Below are 27,994 nucleotides of genomic sequence, written 5' to 3' on the forward strand. Positions count from 1 at the left end.
ACTCGCCTTTTGTGTAAATCACGTCATACCAAGTCTGGACTGGATGGCATGTGGGATCTGTTGTTTCATGGTGCAGGAAGGTGGGTGTTTGCACAGGGACTCCCCCCATCCCCATGCAATTCAAACTCTCTGGGGTCTCTCTGACAGGCAGCTCCTGACATGGGTGGTTGATGGTCCCTGAGGTGTCCCCAGGAGGCCACTCCAGGGCTGTGTGCTGTGCACAGTTCCCTTTCCCCCTGTGGAACAGCACTGTGACATTCCTAAACCACTCCCTTTCCCTCCCCACAGCTGACAAGGAGGCTGACGAGTACTACATGAGGAGGAGGCACCTGCCCGACCTGGCGGCGCGGGGGACGCTCCCCATCAACGTCATCAAGATGTCCCAACAGACCAACCACCGGGACAGGCCCCGCCGCCCCATCCGGGCCATGTCCCAGGACAGGGTGCTGTCCCCTGAGAGGATCATGCCCGAGGAGTTCAGCATGTCCTACGAACGGATCCTCTCAGACGAGCAGCTGCTGTCGGCCGAGCGCCTGCACTCCCAGGACCCGCTGCTGTCCCCGGAGCGCTCGGGGTACCCCGAGCAGTCCATGTCCCGGGCACTGTCCCACACGGATGTCTTTGTGTCCACACCCGTCTTGGATCGCTACAGGATGTCAAAAATGCACTCCCATCCCAGTGCCTCAAATAACTTGTACAACACTCTGGGGATGACCCCCACCTCGGCCAAGCGCCAGGCCTTCGCCTCGCGCCGCCACAACACCGTGGAGCAACTGCATTACATCCCCGGCCACCACCACCACTATCGCACGGCCAGCAAGACTGAGGTGACTGTGTGATAGAACCTCGGGCCTTGTACATACTCTGTAAGGACTGGGGGTGGCCACAGCACCCCACACTGCAGTGGCCTTATAGGCCAAGGTAACCTCTACTAACTCAGTGTCTGCAAAGACTTCTCTGACAGTCCCATCCACGTTGTTTTTAAAGCCACCCCTCCATCGGTGACATGAGAAGAACCCAAGCAAGCCAACAGACAATAGTGAGGGATAATAGAGGAAATTTTCCTGATGTGCATCAGTTTCTGTCAAAGAAAGCCATAGTAATCGATGGCTCCTTCCAAGGGCTCACCTGCATCATCTCATTGTTCCCATGAATTTAGGACTTTTCCGTTGCTCCAGGTAGAAGCAGTCCCATGCAGCCCAAGGTAGAGAGGAGGAAACACAGCACCCCATCCTGTCAGGAAGGGGCTTGTCCTCATGTTTGGTCTTTCTGTAGCAAGGAGGGAAGTTCTGGTTGCTGGGGGGTCACCCCCAGGCTGCTCGACACCAGTCAGCACCCACACATCTGTTCCTTGTCACCCTTGGAGCAAGTTCAAGGGCAGACTTTCCTTGGGGACTGGCAGATCTAGGGACAAGAATAGCCTGGCTGAGAAATAAACTTTTAGTATATATTAAATATACTCATAAGATACAAACATACTAGTGCCTACAAATCGCCTGCTCTCTCAGTGTAGGAAGTAGTGGGGTTGATGTGTTCAATAAGCACAAATACGCTGAAATGCTTGTTTCCCTTTCCTCCACTCATCATTCTAATATCTTGGTGTCTCCAACATGTAAATAGGAAGGAGGAATAGGGTTTCTCTTCCTCCAGCTTCTTGCCACTGCTGAACCTAAAGCACCAGAATTCGTTCAGCTTCGCCCTGCTGAGCCGTGCTGGGGAGGTCCCAACTGCACCAAGAGCCCTGCAAGGCCAGGTTTCCATCCCTGCCCCTGAGCCTGGATCTCTCCTCAGAATCTTTTCCTGACAGCATTTTCCACTGGCCCAGGTCCCCTGTTTCTGAACACGTTTTCTCCTCTCAGTTACAACCCAGAACTCCTTATGTAGCAAATCTTTCCCCAGCCCTCAGCAGAAGCACAAGACTGGGGGTGTCTCTGCCCAAAAGCAGGTCGGTAACTTTCCATGATTTTCTCTCCATGTGATGGCCTCCCAAGAAAACCTTCCAAATTCCAATTCCACTGAGTACCAATCCTAACCATGAAGACAGTTACATTTCATGCATATAAATTATATATCCAGCATAATTATAATTAATGGGCATGTTGTATATCTGATATAATGCTAATTAGATACTGTATATTTGTAAAATCTTTAAAACAGAGACTCGTGGGTCCAGAATTTGTGAGGGTTTTATCCTTGGCTTTCCAGCCAGATTGGGCTTTGCTTTAGTTTTTTTTTTGTTTTGTTTTTGTTTTGGTTTTGCGTTGTTGTTGTTGTTGTTGGATTTGGGTTTGGTTTTGCTTTATTTTTTTTTTCCCTTTTATTTGTGTTCCTATCAAATTCTGTAGAACTAACTCACATCAGAACACACTTCTGGGACCGGGAAAGGGTCTCAGAGGTTTGGAAGGCCAGCCAGACCCAGTGCTGTAACTCCTGGTGCTGGACCCTGTCCATGGTGTGCCCTGGGGGTCCCACCACATGCTGTCCACGCTGCCCGTCCCACCGGCAGCCACGCTCCCTCCTCTGGGTGGCACGACTAATTCAGGCTGTAAGAACATTCCTGGACACTTCTCCTCATGTCCTACATTTCCAATTAAATCTTTTCCTACATTAAACCTCAGTGAACTCAGCTCTGCCCTGGTCCCTCCCTTCAAATACCTCCCACCTCCCGGCCTTAATGATGCTCCCAGCTCCACATGCCAAGTCCTGTAGCAAACAATGATTGGGAGCTTGAGTCTCCTCTGGAGGTTTATGAGTCTCCTGTGGAGGTTTCTGATGCAGCACCAGGTTTGTCAGGGTAGGCAGGAGGAGCACGTCCTTATCCCAGTGGGATTTAGAGGCAGGCCTTGGTGGGGTGGCCACATGGGTCTGTTGGTATGAGTTCCAGAGCTTTATTCTGCCCCATCAGATGGAGACTGTGCTGAGAAGGATCCATCAGTGAGAGGTGCTGGGGCTTTGTTTGACGGAAACTGAGCTGGAAAGGAATAAATAACAGTCTCCATGGTTCAGATTTGGCAAAATCATTCTGAGCAACAACCAGAACTGTCTGTGGATCAGAGTGGCAGTTCATGGCATGGGAGGGATGAGAGAGAAAAGGCTCACACCTCCTCTCCTGCCCTTCCCCTGAGGGAACCACTCTCCCCTGACTACCTCCAAGCTCCTCAGCTCAGTCACTGGATATTTCCTCCCAGAAGACAATCCCTGGGACAATATTGCCCTGTGCTGACCTTCCCACAGACCAGTTTGTGACTCTTGTGAGGATAAGAGACACTAAGAGGGCTGATGGGGAGTCAGTCCCTGATGAGGTTCTGGGGCTCTTCCATTCACTCTTGGCCCAAGAAAGGCCAGGATTTCCCCTCTTCAGGCAGGGAGACATGAACACTGTGGGAGAGGAGAGGCCACCCCAGAGTCTGCGGGAGCTGTGGTGGCAGAGCCAGAGGAGCAGAGGTGGCAGTGTGAGGCCATGGGTAGGTGAACACTCCTCTCTTTCCATTCCCATAGCTGTCTGTCTCAAGCTCTAGTCCTTGTCTAAATGTTCCATTTATGAGCTAAGAAGTTGCTGGACCAGATGCAGATTTGGGAATTTTTCCCTCAAGCAGCCCATGCAGATGCTGAGCTGTGCCCGTGTCATTTGACCTCGGGGTCTTCTCTTATTCTGCCTGGCAGATATCACCAAGCCCTCTGCCAATTGTCCTATCTGGGCAACAACCCTCCAAAGAAAATTAAGCCCCATTTCCTTGTCTTTTCCACCCACTCAACTGTTTTAAGCAGATGTGTCCCACCCTTTTTGGGCCAAATCTCTTCAGGGACTCTGCCACCACCACAGAAAGTTTTCAGCAAATTTTCTTGGGAAGGAACAATGCCCTTGATACCAGTGGGGCACGCTGTGCTCCCATGGCTTGCTTTGTGTGCTGGGCTGGGTTGGGAGATGGGGCAGTGATGTTCCAGCACACACAGGTGTTCTTTGGTTACTTTTTTTCCTTATTCCTCACTCTGGGATTTTGTCACTGAACAAATACTTGCTCTGTGACCGGGTGTCGTGTCCCACAGCCTGATCCCAGCACTTCAGTTCCCTGTGATGATAATGGGAACACCTTCCAGTTCCACAGAGGCTTCAGACCATGGTGTGAAGGGCTTTGAGACCCTCTCACAGCAGAAACTGTAGAGCAGCAAAGTGTTTTTATGACTATTGTTTGTCATTGTCCTGACACATCGTGTGTGATGTGTTACAATCCTGTCTGCCCAGAAAGGGAGTGCTGGGGTGGGCAGATGCTGCATCCCAGATTTCCCATTGCTCTCTTTCTGGCCAGGGTCCCTGGGAGGCACAGCTCCAAGGGGTGCTGCCACCTGCACTGGGACCTCTCTGCTTTCTCCTCCTCGTGTCTGAGTCACCAGGACATCCTGCACTCAGGAGAAAGGCAGGAAGCAGCCACATTCCTCTGTACAGTGAAATAGAATCTGCCTTGATTAATCCAATATACTCTGAAGAATTGAGCTTTTTCTTCAACCCACAGGTGGAAACACCCCTGTGGAGTGTCCAGTTCCCTGAGTGCATGTGCAGGGACCAGGAGACGGGGTATAGAAAAGTTTATATTATTTCCTAAAAACTGATCATTATTTGCATTCCCTGAGCAGCAACAAAAAACAGTGCTCTGCACTGGGATTTATACACCAATCTCATGTGTGTGTATGTATATGGACACAAATATATATATACACATACACACTGCAAAATGCAATCAGTAATTCTGACTGACCCTGTATCAATCTAAACTTCAAACTACATCAAATCACTCTTTGAAATGTGGCAAACTACTTTTAATGAACCACACAGAGCACCACATGGAACAGAATTTTGACATAAAAAGTCTTCTAATGCCAGTGACTCATGTTTTAAGGAAAAATGAAATATTTTTCAATGTTTTAACGTTCCTTTTATAAATGATGATCTGTTATTTGGATATGGGAGTGGGTGGGAAGAAACAGGGACAGTTTTCTGGTAGCAAGCTCTCCTTTCCTGGCCTAGATTTCATTTCTGTCTGCTGTTCTGGAACCTGGCTGGCTACAAAGCTGGTCCCATGAACCTGGGCTTCGTGCATGCATCTTTCTGTTCCTGTATCCATCAGAGGCATTCCCACCAGGAATCTGCAAGAGCCTGGCATGTTTTTTGTAAGAGATGGACAGTTCCTGGGAGCTGGGACATGTCTTCATCTTCTTCCACCACTGCAACCAAACTCATCATGAAACAGGGTAACTTTAATTGTTTGAAATATGTGTTCTACTTTGTGATCAATTTGTCATCTTCAGTTCATGTGATGGAGAAACAGCTTGTGTTGGTTTTGTTTCAGATTTAGTGTTCATGTGGAAGGAGGGACTCTGCTGAAATATATCTCACACGTACAGGTTGGGGTATATTTCCAATGTGTGAAAAGTAAGGGGAATATGTGAGAAAGGGGCTGAAATATTTTCATACCAAGTGTTGTAGCAATAAGGCTGTGCTGGGGCTGCTCCTCAAAGAGCAGCCACTTTGTGCTGTCTGTCAGCAGATGGGAGAAGGGACTGTTCCCAGCTCCCAGAGTCGGCTCTTGGGGTGCCCTCACCAAAACCCAGCTGGGAAAGCCCCTGTGGCAGCCCAGGGGTGAGGGGAGAGCTGCAGGGTCCCTTTGGGGCGTGGTGGTGTCGATGTGAACGAGTTCTGTGCCCTCAGCACCCCCTGTCTCCATGGCCACACGATGTCCGGGAGGTCTCCATCCCACTGCCCCCCTGACCCTCTGCCCCCTGTGCCCCCCTGCCAACCCCTCAGACATTTTTGTAGCAAGAATTTCTTGGCTCTGAGAAAGACACTTCTTACTGTAATATTTTTAGTTTCGGGGGACAATATTTCCTAAGAGGGGTTAAGTGGATATTTTTGTGCTTTAGCCCAGTTTATGGATTCCATGTTTATTATACAGTAGTACTGAAGAGGAAGTACATTTGTATCTGTAATTTGCACAGACTCTTGGTTAACCATTAAACAAGCTTCAAGATGAGCAGTATTTGACTGTTTTTCTCTGTATTATTCTTGTTGTTATACTTACCTGTAAAAGCACATTCTGTATGTACTGTAAACAAAAATATTATCAGTTTAGTAAAATTTAGAGTCTTAAGGATTTTTCCACTTTTGTCAGTAACAAATATTTATGGATTAAAAAATAAAGGCAATTTCAACATAGAAGTTGTTTCTTTTTGATATCTATTGAGGGGAAATAAAAGCCATTTTCTTGGCGGCCTTCCCAATATTTGTAACCAGCGTTTGAAAGGTAGATATCTGTGATTCTGTGTGTAGTTAAATAGCATCTATTAAAATGAATGCTGCAAGGTTTGCAGGAGTCATTATTTTTATGTATTTATTTACTGCATTTAATCATCAAACCAGAAAAAGAAGCAGGGAAGAAACAAGACATTACCATTTGCTGTAAAATTCTGTCTTGCAAGCCTTAAAGATTTTATTTTAAAGTTGCCCTTCTCTAAGTTTGCATCCATGAGCTGTGATATTCTCTCCATCTTTGCCTTGAATTGCAAAGTTGGGACTTCTGGAATGTCTGTAGGCTTCGACATGGGCTTTGCTTTGCTTTTGAACACACAGGAGTTTCCCCATCTTTCTTCCAAGATGTGAAACGTGCTGAGGAGACATTTGTGTGTCTGACTGAACAGTCCCCCATGCTACCAGAGGGTCAAACTGTATTTTCATTTCTCCCAGCTCTGAATTTGGGATTCCTTCCTATTCTGGCTGGCTGGGAAACATGGTGGGGATTTTCTCTTGCCTTTTGTGAAGGAAGAGTAGAATTTCATATTTCCTTTTTCACATACCTTCAGCATCGTGAGGATTTACTTACATGGAAAAATGGGAGAGTTGGGAATTGGGAAGGATTGCTGGAAATAAAACTGTTGAGACATCAGTGCCCTTTCCTAGCACAGCTCTGGGGTGCAGGGAGGGCACTGCTTCCCTCACAGCCCATCCTTGCACTGTAGGGCTTTGGGAGAAGCTCTTCTCACCCAGCTGTGCCACATCTCTGCCCCTGTCCCTTCTCTGCCACCTGGTAGCTCTGGCACTGAGGTTCAGAGGAATTCTGCTGCCATGTCATCCCAGGGCTGACACACCACAGGTCCTTTCCACTGCTGCCTTGGTGTGGTGCAGAGGTCCTCACTTCTCCACCACTCATCTACCAGGCCCCAAGCTCTGCTCTTTGCTCAGGGGTAATGGGATTGTTTAGACTGGAAAAGAAAAGACTCCAGGATGACCTGATATCCAATACCTGAAGGGAGATTACAAGAAAGATGGGAGAGACTATTTACAAGGGCCTGGAGGGACAGGACAAGAGGAATGGCTTCAAACTCACAGAGGGCAGGGTTAGATGGGATATTGGGAAGAAATTCTCCCCTGTGAGGGTGGGGAGGCCCTGGCACAGGTTGCCCAGAGAAGCTGTGGCTGCCCCATCCCTGGGAGTGTCCAAGGCCAGGTTGGACGGGGCTTGGAGCAACCTGGGCTGGTGGAAGGTGTCCCTGCCCATGGCAGGAGATGGGACTGGATGAGCTTTAAGGTCCTTCCAACCCAACCCACTCTTTGCTGCTCAGCTTTAGTGGACTAAAGAAGCTTTGAGGAGGAATACCCCACAATCATCTTCCAGAGGAGGTCCAGTGGGAAGACAAGGCCCTTCTCTAGCCCTTTGGCCAAACTTGTGGTCTCCTGTGTCTGTGTGAGCAGAGCTCAATCAGTGAGACACAACCAGCACTGCCTGAGAAACACATGAACCCAGCAGAGTTAATTAAAATGCATTTTTAAGGGAGAAGTTTCATTTTGCCTGGCAGTTCTATTCATAATTACTCAATTCTTTGTGGTACTAATAAATCAGGATGGAGCAATGGGGAATTAGCTGATTTCTCCACTTCCTATAAAAGGCATTGAGGAGAACAGCAGAATTTGTGGTGTTGAGAGTCAGTGATGACTGAGATGAGGCTGGGACCAATTCTTACCTCAAAAGACAGTGAATTCCACTGTTTCCAATCCCTGTAATAATTGATTTCAGTACTTAAGTGCAAAGCTCACACTTTGGTGACCAACCTTCACTCAAGCCATCCCCACTGGCCCCACTAAGTGAGCTCTGCAGCTTCTCTGCTGGTGGCCCAAGGTGGCTCAGGTGGCCTGGGCACCCTGGCCCCCGAGGAGCTCCCTCCAGGCAGGGTATGACTTCCTTGCACGACTGGAGGGACACTTTGGTGGATGTCACAGAAGAGGACGAGCCCCTGGCCCACCCCAGCACAGTGTGGACCCCCAGTGCCTGTCCCTGCCTGGTGCAGCTGGGATTTCCCAGGCTGAGCTGGAGCCAGGCCCAGCTCATCCCCACACTGCCTGGGGAAGATCCCACCTCACCCTCGGGGGGACCAGGGCAGGCTGAGCAGGTCCCAGTGGATCCCCTGACTGGGGGAACAGAGCACAGAAAGGGCAAGGCCAGCTCTGGGCAGGGGCTCTGCAGAGGAAAGACCTTCCTGTGGAAGGACTGAAGGATGGGAATGGTGGTGTGGGTGTGGGGTCACCTGACGAACACTGAGGCTGGATTTTGTCAGCCACTTCTCCTTGGTGGACACAGCTCGGCCACAGGTCCCAGAGCAGAGTCCTGGTGTCACCTCCCACAGCAGGGTCCTCCTGTCACCTGGGCACACCAGTGCTGGCACAGAGCCAGAGCTGCACAGGGCCAAAACATTCCACTAGAAAAGCAGCAATTCCTCCTGCCGGGAAGGCTCAGGATCCTCACATGTGAAAACAGAGAGGATTGTGTTCACTCCTGGAAAGGCCAAATCCAGTAAAACTGCTGGGAGGCCCCAAGGATGCTGTTGAAGTCAATGACAGAAGTCAAAACTCCATCAATCACATCTTCCCAGCAGCTCTCCCACTCTTCCTGGGCTTCAGCAAAACACATAGGAATGTTTCCTAAACCCAAGGATTAGCACTGCTCCCAGCTGCCTTGGAAAGACATTGGAAAATGGTGAAGAATTAGAGGACTACAGGATAATTAACACCTTTCAGCAGGGGTTTAAAAAAAGCAGATGTTGTCAAACAACCCCAAATCAATTCTCTAACGTTCTTACAATTTGGGCTGCAGGACGATGGGTATGTGCAATGTGTTTTGCCTTTTCTACAGCACTAGATCACGTGTTGCTGGATAATCTGAGAGGGATTTGTGTCACTCCACGTCCTTGAGAGAGATGGTGTTGAAGGGTTGCAGCAGAGGGGAACTGGCAGGGCTCAGGATGGGTTTTACCCTCTCAAGAGCCACTGCAAGTGATATTTGGCAGCACTTAGGACAAGGTCACGCACTTTAGAACACTGAGCTCAGTGATCCAGAAATAAGGATGAAATTGTCACTGCTGAAAGTTTCAGAACACAGAGGGTTTGGGATGTAAAAAGCAATAAAAGAGGGAAATTCTGAGTCAAGGGTGGGCTGAGGCCTTTGAACAGAAGGTGCCCTAATGCCACAAGTTCTGCCAGACCTGCAGGACCTGGAGCAGGGCTGCTGGGGTGGCTGGTCCTGGTGGAGAAGCAGCCCAACTCCAAACCGAGTTGGGGAAATGTTTTTCAGTGACATTTTTACAGAGCTCAGCATTTCAGCTCGAAGTGAGAGGCTCTGAGGTGACGTGGTCACCAGGTATAAGCACTTTTAGGGGGTCAAAAGTGCGGGGTGTTAAAAAACTCTTTAATCCAGGCTCAGAAGGAGCAGCTGCTGAGAGACGAAGCCAGGTGAGTGCCCCCAGAACAAATATCAAGGAGACACGAAATGGGGGTTATTTCCCACTGCAAGAAATGCTGGATGGCTGCCAATATTAAGTCTTATTGCCACAGTAATTCTCTAAACTGGAAACCACCTTTCCCTCAGCTATTTTCACAGTCAAAACCTACAGCTCAGTGAGTCCTTCTGTGGTGGGTTGAAGTTCCCTTCAAACCTGGGAGTGTTTTCTGCCCAGAGAGCAGAGATCTGTGTCCACAAGGCATTTCCTCCCAGGTTGTAACACACTTAAAGGCATTTGATAATGAATGGCACTTGGAAGAGCTTCCAGGAGCATCACCATTTCCTGCAGAGCAGGGAGGACTTTGGAAGGAGAGACTTTTGGAAGTGACTCACCCCACTCACAGAGTGAGTCAGGAGCAGACTGGGAATAAGATACAGTTTCCTATTTCCCTCCTTGTTGAAATGCCAGGTAACAGTTCTTCTTTTCTGCTTCTAGGTTTGGGAAGCACTTTTTATTTATTCCAGTTTGAACTTTGGGCTGCCCACAAAGCTCAGCCTCTGCCAAGAGCACAGTGAACTCCAGCTTTGCAGGAACTCCCAGGGTGCTGTGGCACAGGGGCATCCAGGGCAGGGGAGAGGACAGATCTCACAGGTCACCTGCAGCATGTGCCCATTTCACCACCCAAAACCAGACAAAAAGGTTGCTGCTCATCTTGTTGCCTCTTCTTGCTTGACACAAGACTACATCAGGTCAGAAGTCAACTCAGGGCTGCCTTAGTGTCGTTCAGATAATTTAGTGTTCCACTGCTGCCTAAGAGCTCCTTGGGAGCTGGCCCTGTCCAGTGATTCTGGAGGGTTATATGGCAGTACCTGCAGTGATCAAAATTCTGCTTGGCTGTAGTAAAGCTCAGGAGCTGCCTGAGCCCTTCTGGGCTGGGATTCCTCTGTCCCTGCTTCCAGAGCTGACAGTCCAATATCTTGCTGCAGCTGTGCCAGGTGTCTAAGACCAATTGTCCTCTGGGGAGACCCAGAGAGGGATATTTTTTCTCAGTTGAGGCACCTAATTCTGACATATTTAAAAGGTGAATGACACTGCACTGTTCAAGCTTCCCCCAGCAGTCTCCCAGGCCTGCACTTTCTCTCCAGCTGGATGGATGGATCACCCAGTCACCCAGATCCCAGAGGTTTCCCCAGCAAGGAGTATTCTCCTACTCCAGCTGCCTTGGACACGCTGGGCCTTGGGTTGCCTCTCACCCATGACTTCACCCCCCTGCTGTGAGCTGGGATATGAGTTGTGAGAACAGTTGTGTGGCCCCCTTTGGTCCCCACTGCTCCTGCCACCACAAGCAGTGATGGAGCCCAGGGGAGCCCTTGGCTCAGCCAGACCTCTGGGATTGGCAGCCCTGGCCCTGCTGGGCAGGCAGGAGGGGGTGTGCAGGCTGCTCTGCCAGGAGGTGACACCCAGCACTGCTTCATTTGGAGAGTCCTCCAAGGACACCCAAATATCACACACAGGTTTCTATTCCAAGGCACAGTGGGAAATGGCAGAAGAAGAACTGTGGCACGTTTTCAGGACACTGAGGGTTGTGTCTCACCACACAAGCACCTAAAAACACCTTAAAGTCTCTTTGACCCTACCAACCAACCTGCTGCTCCTGTGCTGGCCCCTGGTCCTGTGCACTGAGCATACCTGGATCACAGGCTCAGTCATGTGGTCTTCTTGGACTAATTAAATCCAGCATTCAGTTTTTTCTGCCTCATGACTGGTCTTTAACAAGAAGGGGACTACTCTGGTGCACAAAGCTTTCTGGGGCAGCAGGAGGGGTGTCACTGTGGGACTCAGACACTCTCACAGCACACAAGGCTGGCAGCTGGGTACTGACAAACCTTCCCCCAGGGAAGCTGAGTGTCTCCCATACAAGACACAGTCACAGAATTATAGAATTGTTCAGGTTGGAAAAAGCCCCTGAGATCATCAAGTCCAACCGTTCCCTCAGCGCTGCCAAGGCCACCACTGACTCATGTCCCCAGGTGCCACATCCACACTGCTTTTAACTCCCTCCAGGGATGGGGACTCTACCCCTGCACTGGGCAGCTGTGCCAGGGCTTGATCAGCCTTTACATAAAGAATTTTTTCCTAATATCCAACCTAAACCTTGGTTAATGCAAATTGAGGCCATTTCCTTTCATCCTGTCCCTTGTTCCCTGGGAGTAGAGCTCGACCTCCCCCCGGCTCCCCCTCCTGTCAGGGGGTTGCAGAGCCAGAAGGTCCCCCCTGAGCCTCCTTTGCTCCAGGCTGAGCCCCCCCAGCTCCCTCAGCTGCTCCTGCTGCTCCAGCCCCTTCCCAGCTCCGTTCCCTTCCCTGCACACGCTCCAGCCCCTCAATGTCTCTCTTGTCTGAGGGCCCAGAGCTGCCCCAGCACTGGAGGTGCCCCAACAGTGCCAGCACAGGGACAGTCCCTGCCCTGGGGCTGTGACACACCATGGCTGGCACAGCCCAGGGGCCATTGACCTCTTGCCCCCTGGGCTCACCTGGGCTCATGTCCAGCCCCTGTCACCAGCACTACTATTGGCTACAATCCCTTGTGATCCTGGTGCCTGGACTGTTCCTCTCACCCTCTGGGTGCCCTGTTGTGTCCATGGGCAGAGGCACATCTTGTAACCTAATAATGATGATGGTGACCATCTTTATCTAAAATAGTGGAAGCTCGTGCCTTCTGGGTAGAGGTCTCTGGGCTGATTTTCTGTCTCTGAAGTCCTGGGAAATAAACCCCTTGTTCCCCTCTATCTTCTGCAGGTCCAGTGTCACTGTCTGTCCTGAACAGGTTCAGTGCTCTCTGATGGAGCAACACCATCCATTATTGTCCTTCTTACTGACTAGCCTGGCATTCACAGCAGATGAGAGACAAATTCCCAGCCCTGGCCCTGAGAGAGGATGCCTTTTCAACCATCCACATGTCAGGGATGACTCACTTCCAGAAGCCTTTCCCATGGCATTCATCACCAGTGCAGATGAGGCTGTGGGGAGCCAAGTTTATCTCCAGACACCCAGATAAAGGGCTGGTGTCATCCTCATTGTTCAGACACAGAACTGTGGCCTTCGAAGGCAAGAGTGAGGGCTGAGTTTACAAAAGGAACAGATTTTTAGATGATTTACTATCATACAGCACCTTTGGGCTTAAAGGAAAAGCCTCAGCTGCAGATCTGGATTTGGAGTATTCCTGCAAATCAGGTACCACCTTTTCCAGGAAATGAGGCCCAGGATCAGCAAGTCTGAGACCAGAGCTGAGCTCCCAGGCAGCATCGTGCCCATAATCCAACACCAGCCAGCAGCTCTTCCCTTTTCCACACCCAAAACTGCTCCTGGATTTGAGGCAGGGCTCTACAGCCAACAGTGTCCCTCCAGCCCAGGGAAGGTTTGTTTGTGCAGTGAGGAGATGGGGCCACAGCAAATGGGATCTGCACTCATGGAATGGATCCTCAGCCTGTTGCAACAGGCTCCCCAGGGCAGTGGGCACAGCCCCAAGGCTGCCAGAGCTGCAGGAGGGTTTGGCTGATCCTCTGGGGCACAGGGGGTGACTCTTGTGTGCAGGGCCAGGAGTGGACTGGATGATCTTTGTGGGTCCCTTCCAGCTCAGCATCTTGTGCGATTCTGTGATTCTTTTTGGTATTCCCTAAATGTTTTGGAGCTCTGTGTAATCACAGGGAATCACATCAGTTTCATTCTTTTTAATAAATCCTCCTTAAATGCAATCCCATCCTTACTCCCAATCCTCCCCTATTTTTCTCATGTCACCTCCCTGTTTTTCAGTTTGATGCAGAATCTTTCCTGAAAAATGTCACCCTAAGTAAGGTTTGGGTATAACCATGTGGAAAGAGTCTCTCCATGTAGAACACGCTGTCACACATCACCCAAATCCTGCCTGCCATGGCAACACCAGAGCACAACACAGGCAAAACAAGCACACAGACAAACTGAGGGACCTTGAAATTCTGGGATATCACTCTGTAGACCAGAATCTAATTAGTAACAAAAGTCCCACACTGCTCACTCAGTCACCATCCTACCAAGAAATTATTACTCTGTTCCAATTACTGTGGCCTCAATTATAGGATCTTCTGCAAGGAGCCTTCTAGTAAAACAAGCCACCTTTGATATGGGGCTGCTCTGCTCCACCTCCTTTGAAGCCCATTATAAATATTAACTTAGGATTCTTTGGATCCCTGATGCAGTTCTCTAACAGGCAGGTTCTCAGGCAGGAGGGCTGGGTTAGCCTGTTGTGTCATGCTCAGGTCAGGGCTGGAGGCAAATTCACTCCAGCAGCTCATTCATCTATTCAGTAAAACCAAGCACTTCAGGAAAAGAGAAATGCAGCTATCACCAAGGTATAGCTGTGCCTTTTTTGGTGTGTAGAGAGAGGCAGAGAAAATAGTTCAAGCAGCAGGATGACAGAGAACAGGGATTGTCAGTGTAACCCCTTGCCTGGCCTGTGAAAAGGATGTATGAAACTTTATATCCCTTATTTGTGAGATGGGATTAAAGCAGGCTGGGTGAGAACTCCAGCTGTTTTCTTATTTACAAGTGTTGATTTTTATACTTTGAGAAGGTTTTAGACCAACAAATATTATTTTTACTTGAATGGAACTGACTTTAAGATCATCTGAAGATCCCAATGTGAACACCTCTGAACTGCACCAAGTGTTGTCTCTGAGCATTTCTCGGATTGTGTGAGTGGCCAAAAGCCTGCTCAGCTCAGCCCACACTCATCCCAAGGCTGTGTCCGTGGGGTCAATGATTGGATGCTGTCCTGGATTTGCAGAATGCCCAGCAAAAGCTCCTCAAACACTCATTATCAATTCTCCAGGAACCTCTAGGCAGTGACCCTGCAGGGATTGTCCAAAAGCTGATGGAAATCTTAAGCAAAGAGGGACAGATGCCTGTCCACCAGCATCCAGGGCCAGTGATTTTTTCTGCCACAGAAAACATAGGGCTGAACTGCACCCCAAAACCTACTGCCCATCTGTGAAGGCTCCATGAAGGAAAGAGCTGCCAGTTCAGGGCCCCAGCTTGTCTCTCCACCCTGTGGCAACCTGTGCTCACCCATCAGTGCAGCTGCAGCAGCCAAATCCTGCCACTGGTGCTTCAAGCTGAAGGGGAACTCATTCCCCTGAGGAGAGAAACTTGAAGTCACAGAATCCGAGAATCCCAGAATGTGCTGAGCTGGAAGGGACCCACAAGGATCATCGAGTCCAACCCTCAACCCTGCACAGGCCCATCCCCAAGAGTCACCCCCTGTGCCCCAGAGGATCAGCCAAACCCTCCTGCAGCTCTGGCAGCCTTGGGGCTGTGCCCACTGCCCTGGGGAGCCTGGGCAGTGCCCAACCAGCCTCTGGGGGAAGAACCTTTGCCTGAGATCCAACCTGAGCCTGCCCTGACACAGCTCCAGCCCTTCCCTGGCTGCTGTCCCTGGTCCCCCCAGAGCAGAGCTCAGTCCCTGCCCCTCCTCTGCCCCTGCCCAGGAAGGTGGAACTGCACTGAGGTCTCCCCTCAGTCTCCTCCAGCTGAACACACCAAGTGCCCTCAGTGTCCTCACACGCCTTCAAATCAAGGCCCTTCCCCATCCTCCTTCCCTCCTTTGGACACTCTCTAATGGCTTCAGATCCTCCTTATATTGTGGTGCCCCAAACTGCCCCAATATTCAATGTCCCCACACCATGTCCTGGTTGCTGTGTCACATTCAGCCATTGACTGACCCCTTTATGCAGCGTGGCCTGGTCACAGTGTCCATCAGGAGCTGCCACTGAGGGTCTGCTGTGGCACAGGCTGTTCTCTGGGTATCCCAGCTGTTCCCTGGATATCCCAGCTCTCTGTGTGCAGCCAGTGAGTCCAGAGTAACTGCAGTGAGTAATGGCAGGAGAGTGTGTTCGTGCTCATTAGAGACAAATTGAGCTGCCTGCTGAGAGGGAAATAAAGAGGCATTTGCCAGCCTTTCTTAGTGGCTGTGTTTGCACAGAAACATCCCCTCTATGGGCTTCAAGAGCTGCTTTTACTGGAGTCTCCAAGGAGTGAGTGGTAAACGAGGACTGCCTGGGAATGGTGGATGGGGATGAGGATGAGGTGGTCGCTCTGATCTGCCCATGTTTTAGACAGCTTGGCCTGGGGACATGCAGAGCTGGCTTTAAAAATATAGAGAATCAGCCAACCATGCTGGAAAAGCTTTACCACCAGGGGAATCTGGCTTGGGTTTTGGTTTAATCTCCTCCACTAACTCAGGCCCCTCAGGCTGTTTACATCAGTTTACTGCAGAGAGGTCACCCACTAAGCTCCCTCTGTCCCTCGAGGCTGGACTGGTTTCCACAGAGCACAAACCACTTGGTGCCACCTTTATGTGCAAGTTTGTTGGTAGGAAAAGAGCACATTTGTGCTTTGGATGAAGAGGTTGTAATAAATAAGCAATAGTAAAGTTATTTGCTCATCAAAGCCCATGTGCTTATTATATAATATTGTAGTTAATGCTTCGCTAAGGCTGGGGAGCTGTGGGTTGCAGAATAGTTAACTGCCATGTTACTATTATAAGTTGGCTGTTCTGCAGCTGGTAGTTCTCTAGCTGGCAAAGATAAAGTATTATGCTTTGTTGAACATGTATGCTATATCCTGTTTTTCTAAAAGCATATTGTCTAAGTGTACTCATTGTGTACTCATTAGATGAAGAAGAGAACAAGGATCAGGAGGTCAAGAACAAGGATGATAAAGAAGGGCCAGAACGGACATCTGGAGAGCAGTCCCACACACCAGGCCTCAAGGGCTCAGAACTAATTAAAGTTATCAATGGAAAGTACCTGGCAGCTGAAATGGACCTGCAAAAAGACCAACCAGAACCAAGTCTGTGAACTCAAGCCCAATGAAGAGCTAACAAGTGACTATGGGAGGGGAATTGATAAGGGTATAAAAGTTACTGTTTATACCTCTTGTGCCTGTGGGCCCTTGGTGGAGCGAGGGTCTCCCCAGGCCGCCCAGTGCCCTGTTTTGCTTATTTGCACTTTATATAAATCTTACAATAAATTTTGCTGCTATATTTCAATCTAGTTTATTTACCTATAACAAGGGAGAGGAACCAAAATATCTTAGGATCTAGTTGAGTTCAACTGCTTATGGGACTGGCAGTTTCCAATCTCTGCTCCCAGGGCGTGGTGGTGCTGCAGTCATTGTAAAGCAGAGGCTGGACACAGAATCCCAGAATCCCAGGACATGCTGAGCTGGAAGGGCCCCACAAGGATCATCGAGTCCAACCCTCAGCCCTGCACAGGCCCATCCCCAAGAGTCACCCCCTGTGCCCCAGAGGATCAGCCAAACCCTCCTGCAGCTCTGGCAGCCTTGGGGCTGTGCCCACTGCCCTGGGGAGCCTGGGCAGTGCCCAACCAGCCTCTGGGGGAAGAACCTTTGCCTGAGATCCAACCTAAACCTCCCCCACAGTTTGGGGGGAGTGTTGATTTACTGAAAACCCAGCCCTGCCTCTCACAGTGACCTGTCCCTGCAGTCTGTGCAGTGAGTCCCATCCCAGCACCCCTACTCAGAGACTCCAGGATTATCTTTGATAGTCAAATGATTTTGCTGCTTGGTATTCAAGGCCAGCCCCCTGGAGCAGCCCTCTCCTGCACCTTCTCTTCTCTCACACCTGCAGGGAACAACTTCTAACCCAAGGAAGACAATTGGAGATATTTCGAGGCCAGGTTGGACGGGGCTTGGAGCAACCCAGGACGGTGGAAGGTGCCCCTGCCCATGGCAGGGGATGGAACAGGATGAGCTTTAAGGTCCCTTCCAACCCAAACCACTCTCTGGTTCTATGATTTGCCTGTCAGTGATGATGCAGACTGAACCAGAGAAAGGGGGCCAAGTGTTTCAGGTGTCTGCTGGCAGAGGGGCACAGGCTGCAAATTTGGCTCTAGAGACAGAGCTCTTTGGCTGGATAGCTTGTCCAGGAGCCCTGCAGGGTGCTGGCCACATATGGCCTGGCCCTGTCCCCAAAGAGCTCTGACTGCAGGGCCTCTGCTCATTCACTCCAACCATTTGTAAGCACTCAGGGATGCCCTGACTTTGTAAGGCACAGCTTTGTAAAGTCACGTAAATGGCTCCTTTTTGCTTCCTACTGGGACAGCATAAGCTGGGAGTGGCCTTCACCCATGTCCCTGCTCCTGGGCCCCTCTGTCACTTTGCTAGGAATTGTCCAAGGCCAGGTTGCTGTTCTGAGGTGGAACAAGATGAACTTTAAGGTCCATTTCAACCCAAACCAACCCGTGATTCCATGATTCTAATAAATTCACTCACAATATAGTACACTCGGATTTACTCATTGCATGTGTATGTAGGGAATCCTCACACTGAAGGACCATTTTTGTGGAGATTTGGGTGTCCCCTGGCACTGGCTGGGACATGGCACTGCTGAGTGACCTTCAGGAGTAGCAATTCCTCCTCCTCCCCCAGCCAGGTCAGGGTGTGACAGACCTGCTACCCCCCTTATTGGCCCAGCTGTGAGCACTGGGGGTGCTAATTCCTGATTTTCACCCAACCCTGTTAGGTTTGAAGGTATTTTTCCAAGGCAGCCTGGTAGCTGGTAATTGGACGGATCAACGAGTTCAAGGAAGGGATTTAGTCAAACGTTGGATTATCTGATTAATTGCCTTCCACTTCACGTATTTTTCCCAAGGTAAATTCAAATTAGCACCTGTTGAAGAGCCCATTAGTCACTGTCTGGGCTCTGGAGCACTGCAATTTAGAGGCTTTCTGGGTTGGAATTCAAAGGTTCTCAATGTAACACCAGACAATTCCTCATTGTCCCAAAAGCCAAAACCACCTTCTTGGGTTGTAGTGAACAAAACACTACATGGTCACAACACACAGCCACCACTTCCACACGTGTCCCCAGCCTGACCCGCCTGTCCTGCTCTCCAGGACATGATGGACACATCTTCCCATCAGCCACACATGTGGTCCAGATAATTGGATCTCTGGGTAGGCATTGCTCTCACAGAAGGGCTGTGTTGAACAGAGTAGCCCTAAACAAAGGATGAAGGATTTTGGCACAGAATGGTTATGGTTGTGGGTATGGTCCTAGCACCATGTGGAAGCTCAGGCTGTGATGAACACCTTCCTAAGCCCAGACCACCTGGACACAGCTGGATCAGGTACAGCAAGTTTTCCCCAACTGCAGTGGAGGAGACAGGTTTTTTATCCTGGCTGATTTGTCCTGGGCTGTGACTCAGATTTCCAGGAGCACTCCAAAGCCCAGCTGTTCCGAAGCTCTCCAGAAAATGGAGTTTCTCATCCTGGGCAACCAGTGACAGGACAAGAGAAAACAGGCCTCAAGGGAGGTTCAGGTTGGACATCAGCAGGAATTTCTTCCTGCAAAGGGTGGTCAGGCCTTGGCAGGGGCTGCCCAGGGAGGTTTGGAGTGCCCAGCCCTGGAGGTGTCCCAGGAAGGCCTGGCCGTGGCACTCAGTGCTCTGGGCTGGGGGACAAGGTGGGGATCAGGCACAGGGGGGACTCCATGGGCTGGGAGGGCTTTTCCAATCTTAATAATTCTGGGATTCTGTGTGGAAAGCCCTGGAGGGACATCACTGACAGGTTGCAGAACACAAACTCCTCCGAGTTGGTGTGTGTGGGGAGGTGGGACCCAGTGCTGAGGATGGCCCAGGAGATGTGGTGTCACCTCAAGGGCACACAGAGTACAGCTGACAGGCTCTACAAAAGCACCACAGCTGAGCAGACTGATAACTCCCACCTCAGGGCAGCACACAGGGAGCTGGGCTGTTCCCCCAAAGGAACTAAAAGCTCTCCAGATCTGTGATCATGGGAGCTCAGCACCCACGTGTTTGGAGGAGTTGTTTGAGGACATGACTTCCCAGCACATCCCCTCACCTGGCAGTACAGAGAGAGTGTAGATCCAGTGCCTTCACTTTAGTTGAATGTGTCTTTAGAGCATTTGGTCTTCCTTGATTTCTGCCAAACAAACCTACTAAGAGCCCTGCTGAGCAGGTTTGGGAAGAGTCAGTGGCATGTCCATGTGTGTGTGCACAAATCCTGCAGGAAAACAGCAGGGCAGATGTGCTGCAGGATCAGCTGGGACTGCTGAAGGGCACAGTGATAACCAAGGTGGGATAAAACCATGGAAAAGGCACCTTCTTTCCTTCTCCCAAGCTGTAACCCTCCCACTCTGCTCTCCTTGGTGTGTTCAGCTGGAGAAGAGGAGACTGAGGGGAGACCTCAGTGCAGTTCCACCTTCCTGGGCAGGGGCAGAGGAGGGGCAGGGACTGAGCTCTGCTCTGGGGGACCAGGGACAGCAGCCAGGGAATGGCTGGAGCTGTGTCAGGGCAGGCTCAGGTTGGATCTCAGCCAAAGGTTCTTCCCCCAGAGGGTGGGGAAAAGAATCTGGAAAAAATAGGCGAGGGCAGGATTGTCCCCCCTGTCCTGTGTCCTCTCTCTGGCTCCTGCCCCTGCAGCACAGCCCCACCCGGGGTGAGCAGAGCCCTGCTGGGAGCAGGGGGTGACTGGGCATTGCAGGGCTGTGACTGTGCTGGGGCTGTTGGGGTTTGTGTCCTCCTGCAGAAGGCAGGACACTGGAGGGAGGTGTGGGCATGGTGAGTGCTCTGCCCTACGCTCAGGACTGGCAGTGCCAGCCTCGGGGGAACTGCTGGACACTCTGCTCTGCCAAACAGAGGGGTAACAGCACCCTGGAGCAAACCCAGAGCAACTGTTTTTAAGGTGATGAGCACAGGAAAGATCAGTCTCCATCTCATACATATTTTTCTGTCTCAGTTCTGCTCCCTGGTGCTCTGGCAGAGGTCTGGCTTTGCAGCTGACACAGCCGTGCCCAAAGCTGATCCCAAAAGTGCCAACATTGCCCTGGATTTAGGGGTCAGAGGAACACAGGAACTCAATGTGACTCAGCAGCAGCAAAGCCAACACTGCTCTGAGATGTTCCAAGAGCAGAGAGGGCCCAGGGCAGGGAGGTGACTCCAGCCCCTGGGGATGACTGGCTGAGACCAGCACATGCATTAGAGGGATGATAAAAAGTGAGAGAGTGCAAAAAAGAGCCATAAAAATGATTTGAGGATAGGAGAGGACACTTTGAAGTGAAGGATTTAAAACCTCAACCTGTTTAGCTAATTGAGGAGACACTTGAAAGACAATGTGCTCACAACACAGAGCAGCTTAATGTGGAAAAACACCAAGTTCTGAAAGGCTCCTCAATAGACTGGGAGGGGTAATGGGGTCAGCGTCTGGGAGCTGGAGCCAGGCATGTTCAGTGTGGGGAAAATGTGCAGATCTTTACCAGGAAAGATGACAGAGGAATAAGCACCCACTGAACTAATGAACTTTCCCTCTCTCAATTATTTAAAGGATTACTTTTGGATAAGATGTGTCCTTGGTCTGGTGTGGTTCCACCCACCACATTCTCTCTGGAGCAGCTCAAACTCTGGTCTGTGACACCATCCAGACCTCAGGATGATTTTGAACCAGCAGCCTCAGCTCCCCCACGGGCTTTGCAGAGAGACACGTTTGTGTTTCACCTCCAGCTGACCCCCCACCTGTGCCAAGAGTCTGTTCATGCAAACACACATTGTCCTGGCCACTCTTTGCAAGTGGAGGTAAAAAGTTGAGTTAATCTTCTATGGAATCTAAAAGAATTGGATAACGAAGTGTTTGTGTGGCAATGACCTGGGGAAGCACCAAAAATCCTCCTTAGGGCTTTGCACATGGTCTTCAACCCCTTCCTGGCAGCTCTGCACCTCCAGAGGCTCTCCTGCTGAGCAGGACCTTCCTCTGAGTCTGTCAGCCAACACACACTCTGCTTCCTTCCAGTACAGATGGTCTGTGCAAGGTCTCTCTGTGGACCACCCTTTTCTTCACGTCTTGCTGATCCACCTCTCTGAAATCCACCTTCTTCTGCTGTGGGTTTAACCAGTAAAGCAACTTTCTTGCAAGACTAAAAGCATTTCTGGCTGGCTTGTCTGAAGTCTGAAGATGGGTGTGGGCAATGCACTGTCTCGGGTTGTTCTCTGCTACCAGCAAAGAACTGGATGCATCTTGATTTCCCAGTACGAGCCTTTTGGCTGCCATGATGACTTAGAAACCATACATTATTAAAATAATTATAAATATTTATTATGCATGCATCTTGTGTATAACACCATGGAGAGATGCAAGGGTTTAGCACAGATTTGAGATGGGGCCTCAAGGAGTGTTTGGAGGAACCCTCCCTACTTGTCGTACTGTGATCAGCTCATCATAAGCAAAGGTGGGTGAGGAGTGTTGGTCAGGGTGAGGAGGAAGCTCTCTTGGTGTGTCTCACATCAATCTCAGCTTATTCTTTAGGCACAGACTTAGCATCAAACCAGACAATTCACTGTGCACATGGAGGCTGAGGGGAAGAGGTGGCTCCTGACAAAGCACTTCTTCACTCTCCTCCTTTGTCAGTGTTAATAGAGGTTTTTTATTGTTATCTGCATCAGTTCATCCCAATTGTCCCATTCTCCTGCCTGGCACTGTTCCCAGATGCAGAGGTCATCTGGAGTCGAGTCTATCCCAGCTGGCAACCAAATGTCTCATTAATTTGCCGCTCGTTCCTGTCCCCACTCTCTGTGCAGGAGCCCGACACTTGGCTCCAGGAGTCCTCAGACACATGCCCAGGTCCCTGTTTATCCTGTCCCACCAACCTGGCCTGGGTCAGCACCAGATGCTGTCACTGACTGAGCCCAGATGTCCCTGAACCAAACCAGCTGGGGACAAATGACTCCTGAGAGCCACAGGGGAGGGAGGTGGCCTGGATGGTACAAACGAAGGGAGGATCAAAGACCTGTGGGCAGGCAAAGCAAACCCCTGGGCTGGCTGAACACCAGGCCCTGCTGTGTCCTCTGTGACCTCAGAACAGAGCCAGGACTGGTTCTACAGTTACCCTTGGAAACACCTTCCCTGAGGAGTTAATTCACCCCTCGGGCTACAGCAGAGGACAGGGAGCACTGAGTGAAGCACACCCAGCCCAGAGGGGGACGGAGCTGTCCCTGGAAATTGCCCTGAGGTGACTTATCTCCAAAGATGAGGAGCAGAAGCAAAGGCAATGGCTCCACTCGCCCTGTGACTGAGGGATGAGCAGCTCTCAGCTCTGCAGTTGGGCTGTTGACTGAACTCCATGGACTGTGGGGCAGCCCTGGGAGCAGGGCCCAGCACTCAGGAATCCCCAACAGGAAAAGAGCTGTTCCCAGGTCAGTGCTGTGCTCTGAACACCTTTTTCCAGCTCCACCAGGCAGATGTGTTGCCAGCGCTGGTCAGATCCCCTTCCCCTGCGAGAGCACAGCAGGCCCATGGTCCCTGGCTGAGTGCTTCCTCCTGACCCCTGGGGAGCAGCCACCCCCACCCACTCACTGCACTCCCCAAATGAACATTTCATTGGCATATTATGCATTATTAACTGAAATGTCTCCTGCGGACTAAACCCATTATGTCTCTGCAGTTTATGCAGTTACCTTTGTCAGCCCAACCTGTAATTGCATCATTTGTTTGCTTGACAAGACCCACATCCTCTAAAGGCCCAAAGCCTGGCATTTAATGCAGCCTTAGAGGGATTCCACGTGGCCTTTCATTCCTGTTCTCTCCTAAGCACCTCATCTCATTTACTCGTCCCATGTGGCCTTTTCATGGAGGAGCTTTGGAAATTCCCAGATATTCAGGTGTGAACAGCACTGGATGAGCAATGGGCTGTGCTGCCTTGGGGAGCCATGGACATGTCACTGAGCCCAGGAGACATTCACACCTCCATCTGATGGTGGGATTCACTCCCTGCTTTAGGGAACACAGAAAAATGTTTCCCAACATGCAAAATTTGCATCAGGACCACCAGACTCTGGTGCCCACCTGTCCAAAGCAGGGATTTGAGCAGAGGACATGTCAGGGGTCCCTGGGGGTTTCCTCCAAAACAAACAGGAGTAGATAGAGGGAGGTACTTTGGGTCTGTCTTGGTCATCCCTTGACACAGGGCCAGGATGTTTTTCCACATCTGATCCCAGAAATTACACCCAGTGCCACAGTTTGGATAAAGCCTGGGGACAAGTCACCCCTGGAGGACTTGTGTCCACACAGTCCAGGGGCCAAGCCCATGTCACAGCTGAGCAGAACCATTAAGCTCCAGAAGTCCATTAAAGCCCAACAGCCTTCATCTGCCTCACTCACTGCTGCCCTTCTGCATTCCCACCAGGAGTTTTCCCCACTCTTGGATGTGGGACCCGACCCACTGGGAAGGAATCCCATGACTGATTGTAATTTTGCCTGGTACAGCCTTTCTTCCACTGTTCTCAGCTTTCCTGAGCAATTTCCCACATCTTCCAGTTCTGCTTTGTGGAGAACTCTCTTTTCTCCTTTGCAGTTCTCCTGTGTTCAGCATTATTTGCAGTTGCCAACTCCATCCACCCTCCATGCTTTTAGGCAGAGCTGCCTCTCTGCTTGTGGCTTTTTTACTTCCCAATATCTTTATTTAAAGAATTTTTTGTTTCCCCTTCCACAATTTTCTATTCATAATTCTCATTAGTTTGGAGAACTTAGTCCCTTTGAAGAACAGATAATTAATTTCCAGGTCTGGCATCTTTCTCCACTGCAATCAGCCCCACATCCACATTCCCTCCTTCCCTGTGTGCTGTCTTCTGTGTTGGGAAGTGAGAACTGGATCTCAGGAGGCTTTCAGCTCTCTGCTTGTGGCCCCCAGCATATCTCCTGGCAGCTCCTCTCCTCTCCTCTCCCTGTACTTTGTGCATCCTGCAGTGGGAAATGCTCCCTGGACGGGAGGATCTCCCAGGGGTGTGAGGTTAGGGGGCAGCAGTGGCAAAGGGGTGCTGGACTCTCCCATTTCAGTAAAAAATGGAAGGAAACTGCCAGCAATAAACTCGTTTAGTGGTGAATCACTGATAGATCTCAAGCTCTCAGCGTGGTCCCAGCATGGACCAGACTAAGGTTGGACTTGATGATCTTGGAGGTCTTTTTAACCTCAGTAATTCTAAAAATAATAAAAATTCTCATTTGTTTCTATGGTCCCTTCCACTACACCTCTCCTTCTTTCTGGGGCCCTGTTTTGATATGAGCACATCCAGTGCCTGAATCCAGCTGTGTTCTGACCTCCCTATGGAGGAGTTCATTGCTACTTTTTATGCAGTTTTGCAGGCTGCTTCAAATACTGACCATTTTGAGTCTTTTTCCCCACAAATATTCACTTTTCTGTAGCCCTGCAACTTTTCAGCTAAAGGAAGATGATTGTACTTTCAAGAAATTGCAGCTTAAAACAAAGAAACAGAAACAGTAAAAAAATCCAATGCCATTGTCTATCAACAATTTCAAGCAGCTCTTTAACTCAAAAATGTAAATTCTGCTTAATCTGCATAATTCTATGATTCTATGAGCTAAACCTTTGAATGGATTCAAAGCAACCACACATTGTTGATCATGAACCTGTGCAATGTCACAGAAGGGTGACATTGAAGGTCACAGAGATGTTAAAGGAGGCACAGAGACAATGCCCTTGGTTTTTCCCAAAAAATGTGCGTGTCAACATCAATGCCCTGAGCCTCAGGAGTCCCCAGCTCCTCCAAAAGTCAAGCTGAGCTGTGCATGGCAAACATCTCCCTCTTTAGGGCCTCCCCCTGCCCCTTGCAGAGCTGGTCCCCAGTCAGGGGCACTCAGGGAGGGTGGCTCAGACACCTGGTGCCAGGTGTGTTCCTGGTGGGATGGTGGTGGCACAGGGGGGGACTGGAAGAGTGAAAGGCTGTGATGCATTCAGAGAGCCTGGGCAGCTCAGCCCCAAACAGCTTCACCTGGGATGGGACAGGAGGGGTTTTGGCACGTTGGTGTTGCTGCCACAGCCTGTGCTGGGCAGTCACAGAACCACAGAATGTGCTGAGCTGGAAGGGACCTACAAGGGTCATTGTGTTCAACTCCTGGCCCTGCACAGGCCCATCCCCAAGAGTCACCCCCTGTGCCCCAGAGGATCAGCCAAACCCTCCTGGAGCTCTGGCAGCCTTGGGGCTGTGCCCACTGCCCTGGGGAGCCTGGGCAGTGCCCAACCAGCCTCTGGGGGAAGAACCTTTGGCTGAGATCCAACGTGAGCCTGCCCTGACACAGCTCCAGCCCTTCCCTGGGACAGAAATTATAATAATGAGCAGCTCAGGGCATTGATGTTGCTCCATCAGCAGCTCCAGTCATTCCTTTAAGGTCCATGGGCCAGGCATCTCCTGCCCATCCTTCCCCCTGGCACCTCCCAAGCCACTGCCCCAGGGCAGCCCTGGTTTCTCCAGGATCTGGGGGGGAGCAGAGAGGGAGACATGGCTGGGGCAGGTCTCCCCCTGCACTCTTGAGCCCGTGAGAACTTCCTCAGGTGGGTTAACCCCAGCTGAGGTTTTGGGGAATCCCCCCTCTGCTTCTGGCTGCACTTCTGCCAGTGCAAAGCACTGCTGCTCCATTGGCTGCCAGGGCTGCTGGCCAAGATTAGGGTTAACCTGTCAGGCCCTGTCCCCGGTGGGGACACATGTCCAGGCAGCCCTGAGTCCCTGGGGCTGAGTCCCCACTGATACTTCGGCAGCTCACACCTTTGCCTTTGAGCCTCAGAGCCATGGTGACAGTGACCATGTAACCAGGCACACTCAGCTCCTCCCTCACAGCAAATCCCCCCCTCTGTATCTGACCTGCCTTCTGCTGACCCTCTGCTGTCACCCCCGTGGGCCTCAGTTTCCACAGTGTCCTGTTGCACCTAAGAGAGGAATGTGATACCATTTCTTTACTGAAAGGGTTGTTAAACATCGGCAGGGGCTGCCCAGGGAGGTTTGGAGTGCCCAGCCCTGGAGGTGTCCCAGGAAGGCCTGGCCGTGGCACTCAGTGCTCTGGGCTGGGGGACAAGGGGGGCATCGGGCACAGGGGGGATCCATGGGCTGGGAGGGCTTTTCCAACCTAAATGATGCTGTGATTATCATACAAATGCCCTGAATTCCAAGGTCTCCAGGGCTGCTGACCTGGACAAAACTCTCATCATGGACATGAGCTGCTTTTCCTGTGTAGCTTTCATCAAAGCTCAATCCCACAAATATTCTGATTTTTCCAAGGCAGCATTTTCAACAGTGAGCCTGGAGAACCTGAAAGAGCCCTTCCCAGGAGCTGGAAGAGCTACAGGCCCTAGACTATCCCAGCTGACATCTCCCCCCATCCCAGCTCCTGACAGACCCTTGGAAACATTAAACCAAGACACTGAACTCGGGGTTTTGCCTCACGGCTTTTAATCAAAACGAATGTTGTAAAAGTGAACTTGAAGTGAATCCTAAAGTTTGCACACAGGTAAGTGGCTTTCAAGCCCTTCAGACTGTGTGTTTACAGCCTCAAACCACCCTTCTGCACTAACAGCCACCCCAGCACTCCAATTACAAGGGCTGCTTATGACTCCATGAACAACTTCCACAGTCCAAAACCTTTTAAAATGAGGTTCACAGCCATTAACAAGGTAAATACATTTGTAGATTGGTTTGGGCAATTACAGTCATTCAAAAAACAATGCATAATAACAGACATGAGTCTAATAAGCCATTGCTAATTAAATATATTAATGCTGTTTTATAAAGTGAACGCATCCAGCTGATACATTGCAGCAAGTTTTGTGCTGTAAATACTTGAGCAGTGACACAGGCAGAATTTGCATCCCTGGGCATCACTAGTGCCCAATTATAGCTGCAATTACTTTGCTTCAGTGGGCCCAATCTACTGCCCATGAACCAGGCTCTGCTTTTATATGTCGTCCTCATTTTCCTTTGCTCTGTGAGCAACAGCTGCAGCAGAATGGAGCTGCTTAACCCCCAAATATGGGACACCATTCCAAAGCATTTGTGAAGACTCTACTTTGAACTGTGCTCTTCTGTCAATTATAATTTGCAGCAGGTAAAACACTCCCAGGCTGTGGAAAAGACACTTTTCTATCCCAGGAGAGTTCAGTCAATTTTCCGTGACATTAAGTGTCCAAGAGCACAATTTTCCTTCTTTCACTTTCATCTCTTTGGAAAATGCCACCAATCTGGAGTTAACTAGTTGCCCACAGACCTTTTGAGGAGTCAGGCCCAAAGCAACCCCGTGGAGATCCAGAAAGGCTGAGCCAGTCTGGAATCCCCTGGGCAGGGAGGGGCAGCTCCAATCTCTGCTCCCCAGCAGGGGAAGGCTA

General features: G+C 50.4%; 1 protein-coding gene across 2 annotated transcripts in view; it reads left to right on the forward strand.

Moving 5' to 3' along the window:
- SHISA6 (shisa family member 6) overlaps positions 1–27,994 on the forward strand; it is a 448,298-nt gene that overhangs the window by 256,054 nt on the left and 164,250 nt on the right. Inside the window, exon 6 of one of the 2 annotated variants that reach the window (XR_007906238.1) lies at positions 289–4,097. Coding sequence is in view for 1 of the 2 variants with exons in the window: in XM_051797526.1 (XP_051653486.1) it covers positions 289–839 (551 nt within the window). In the remaining variant the exon portion in view is untranslated. Of the gene's footprint in view, positions 1–288; positions 6,347–27,994 lie in introns of those variants that run through there. The other variant, XM_051797526.1, reaches the window with a different exon arrangement.

The sequence above is a fragment of the Manacus candei genome, unplaced genomic scaffold, assembly GCF_025592945.1.
Source record: "Manacus candei isolate 608988 ecotype Guabito, Panama unplaced genomic scaffold, ASM2559294v1 h1tg000047l, whole genome shotgun sequence".
Classification (NCBI taxonomy): Eukaryota; Metazoa; Chordata; class Aves; order Passeriformes; family Pipridae; genus Manacus; species Manacus candei.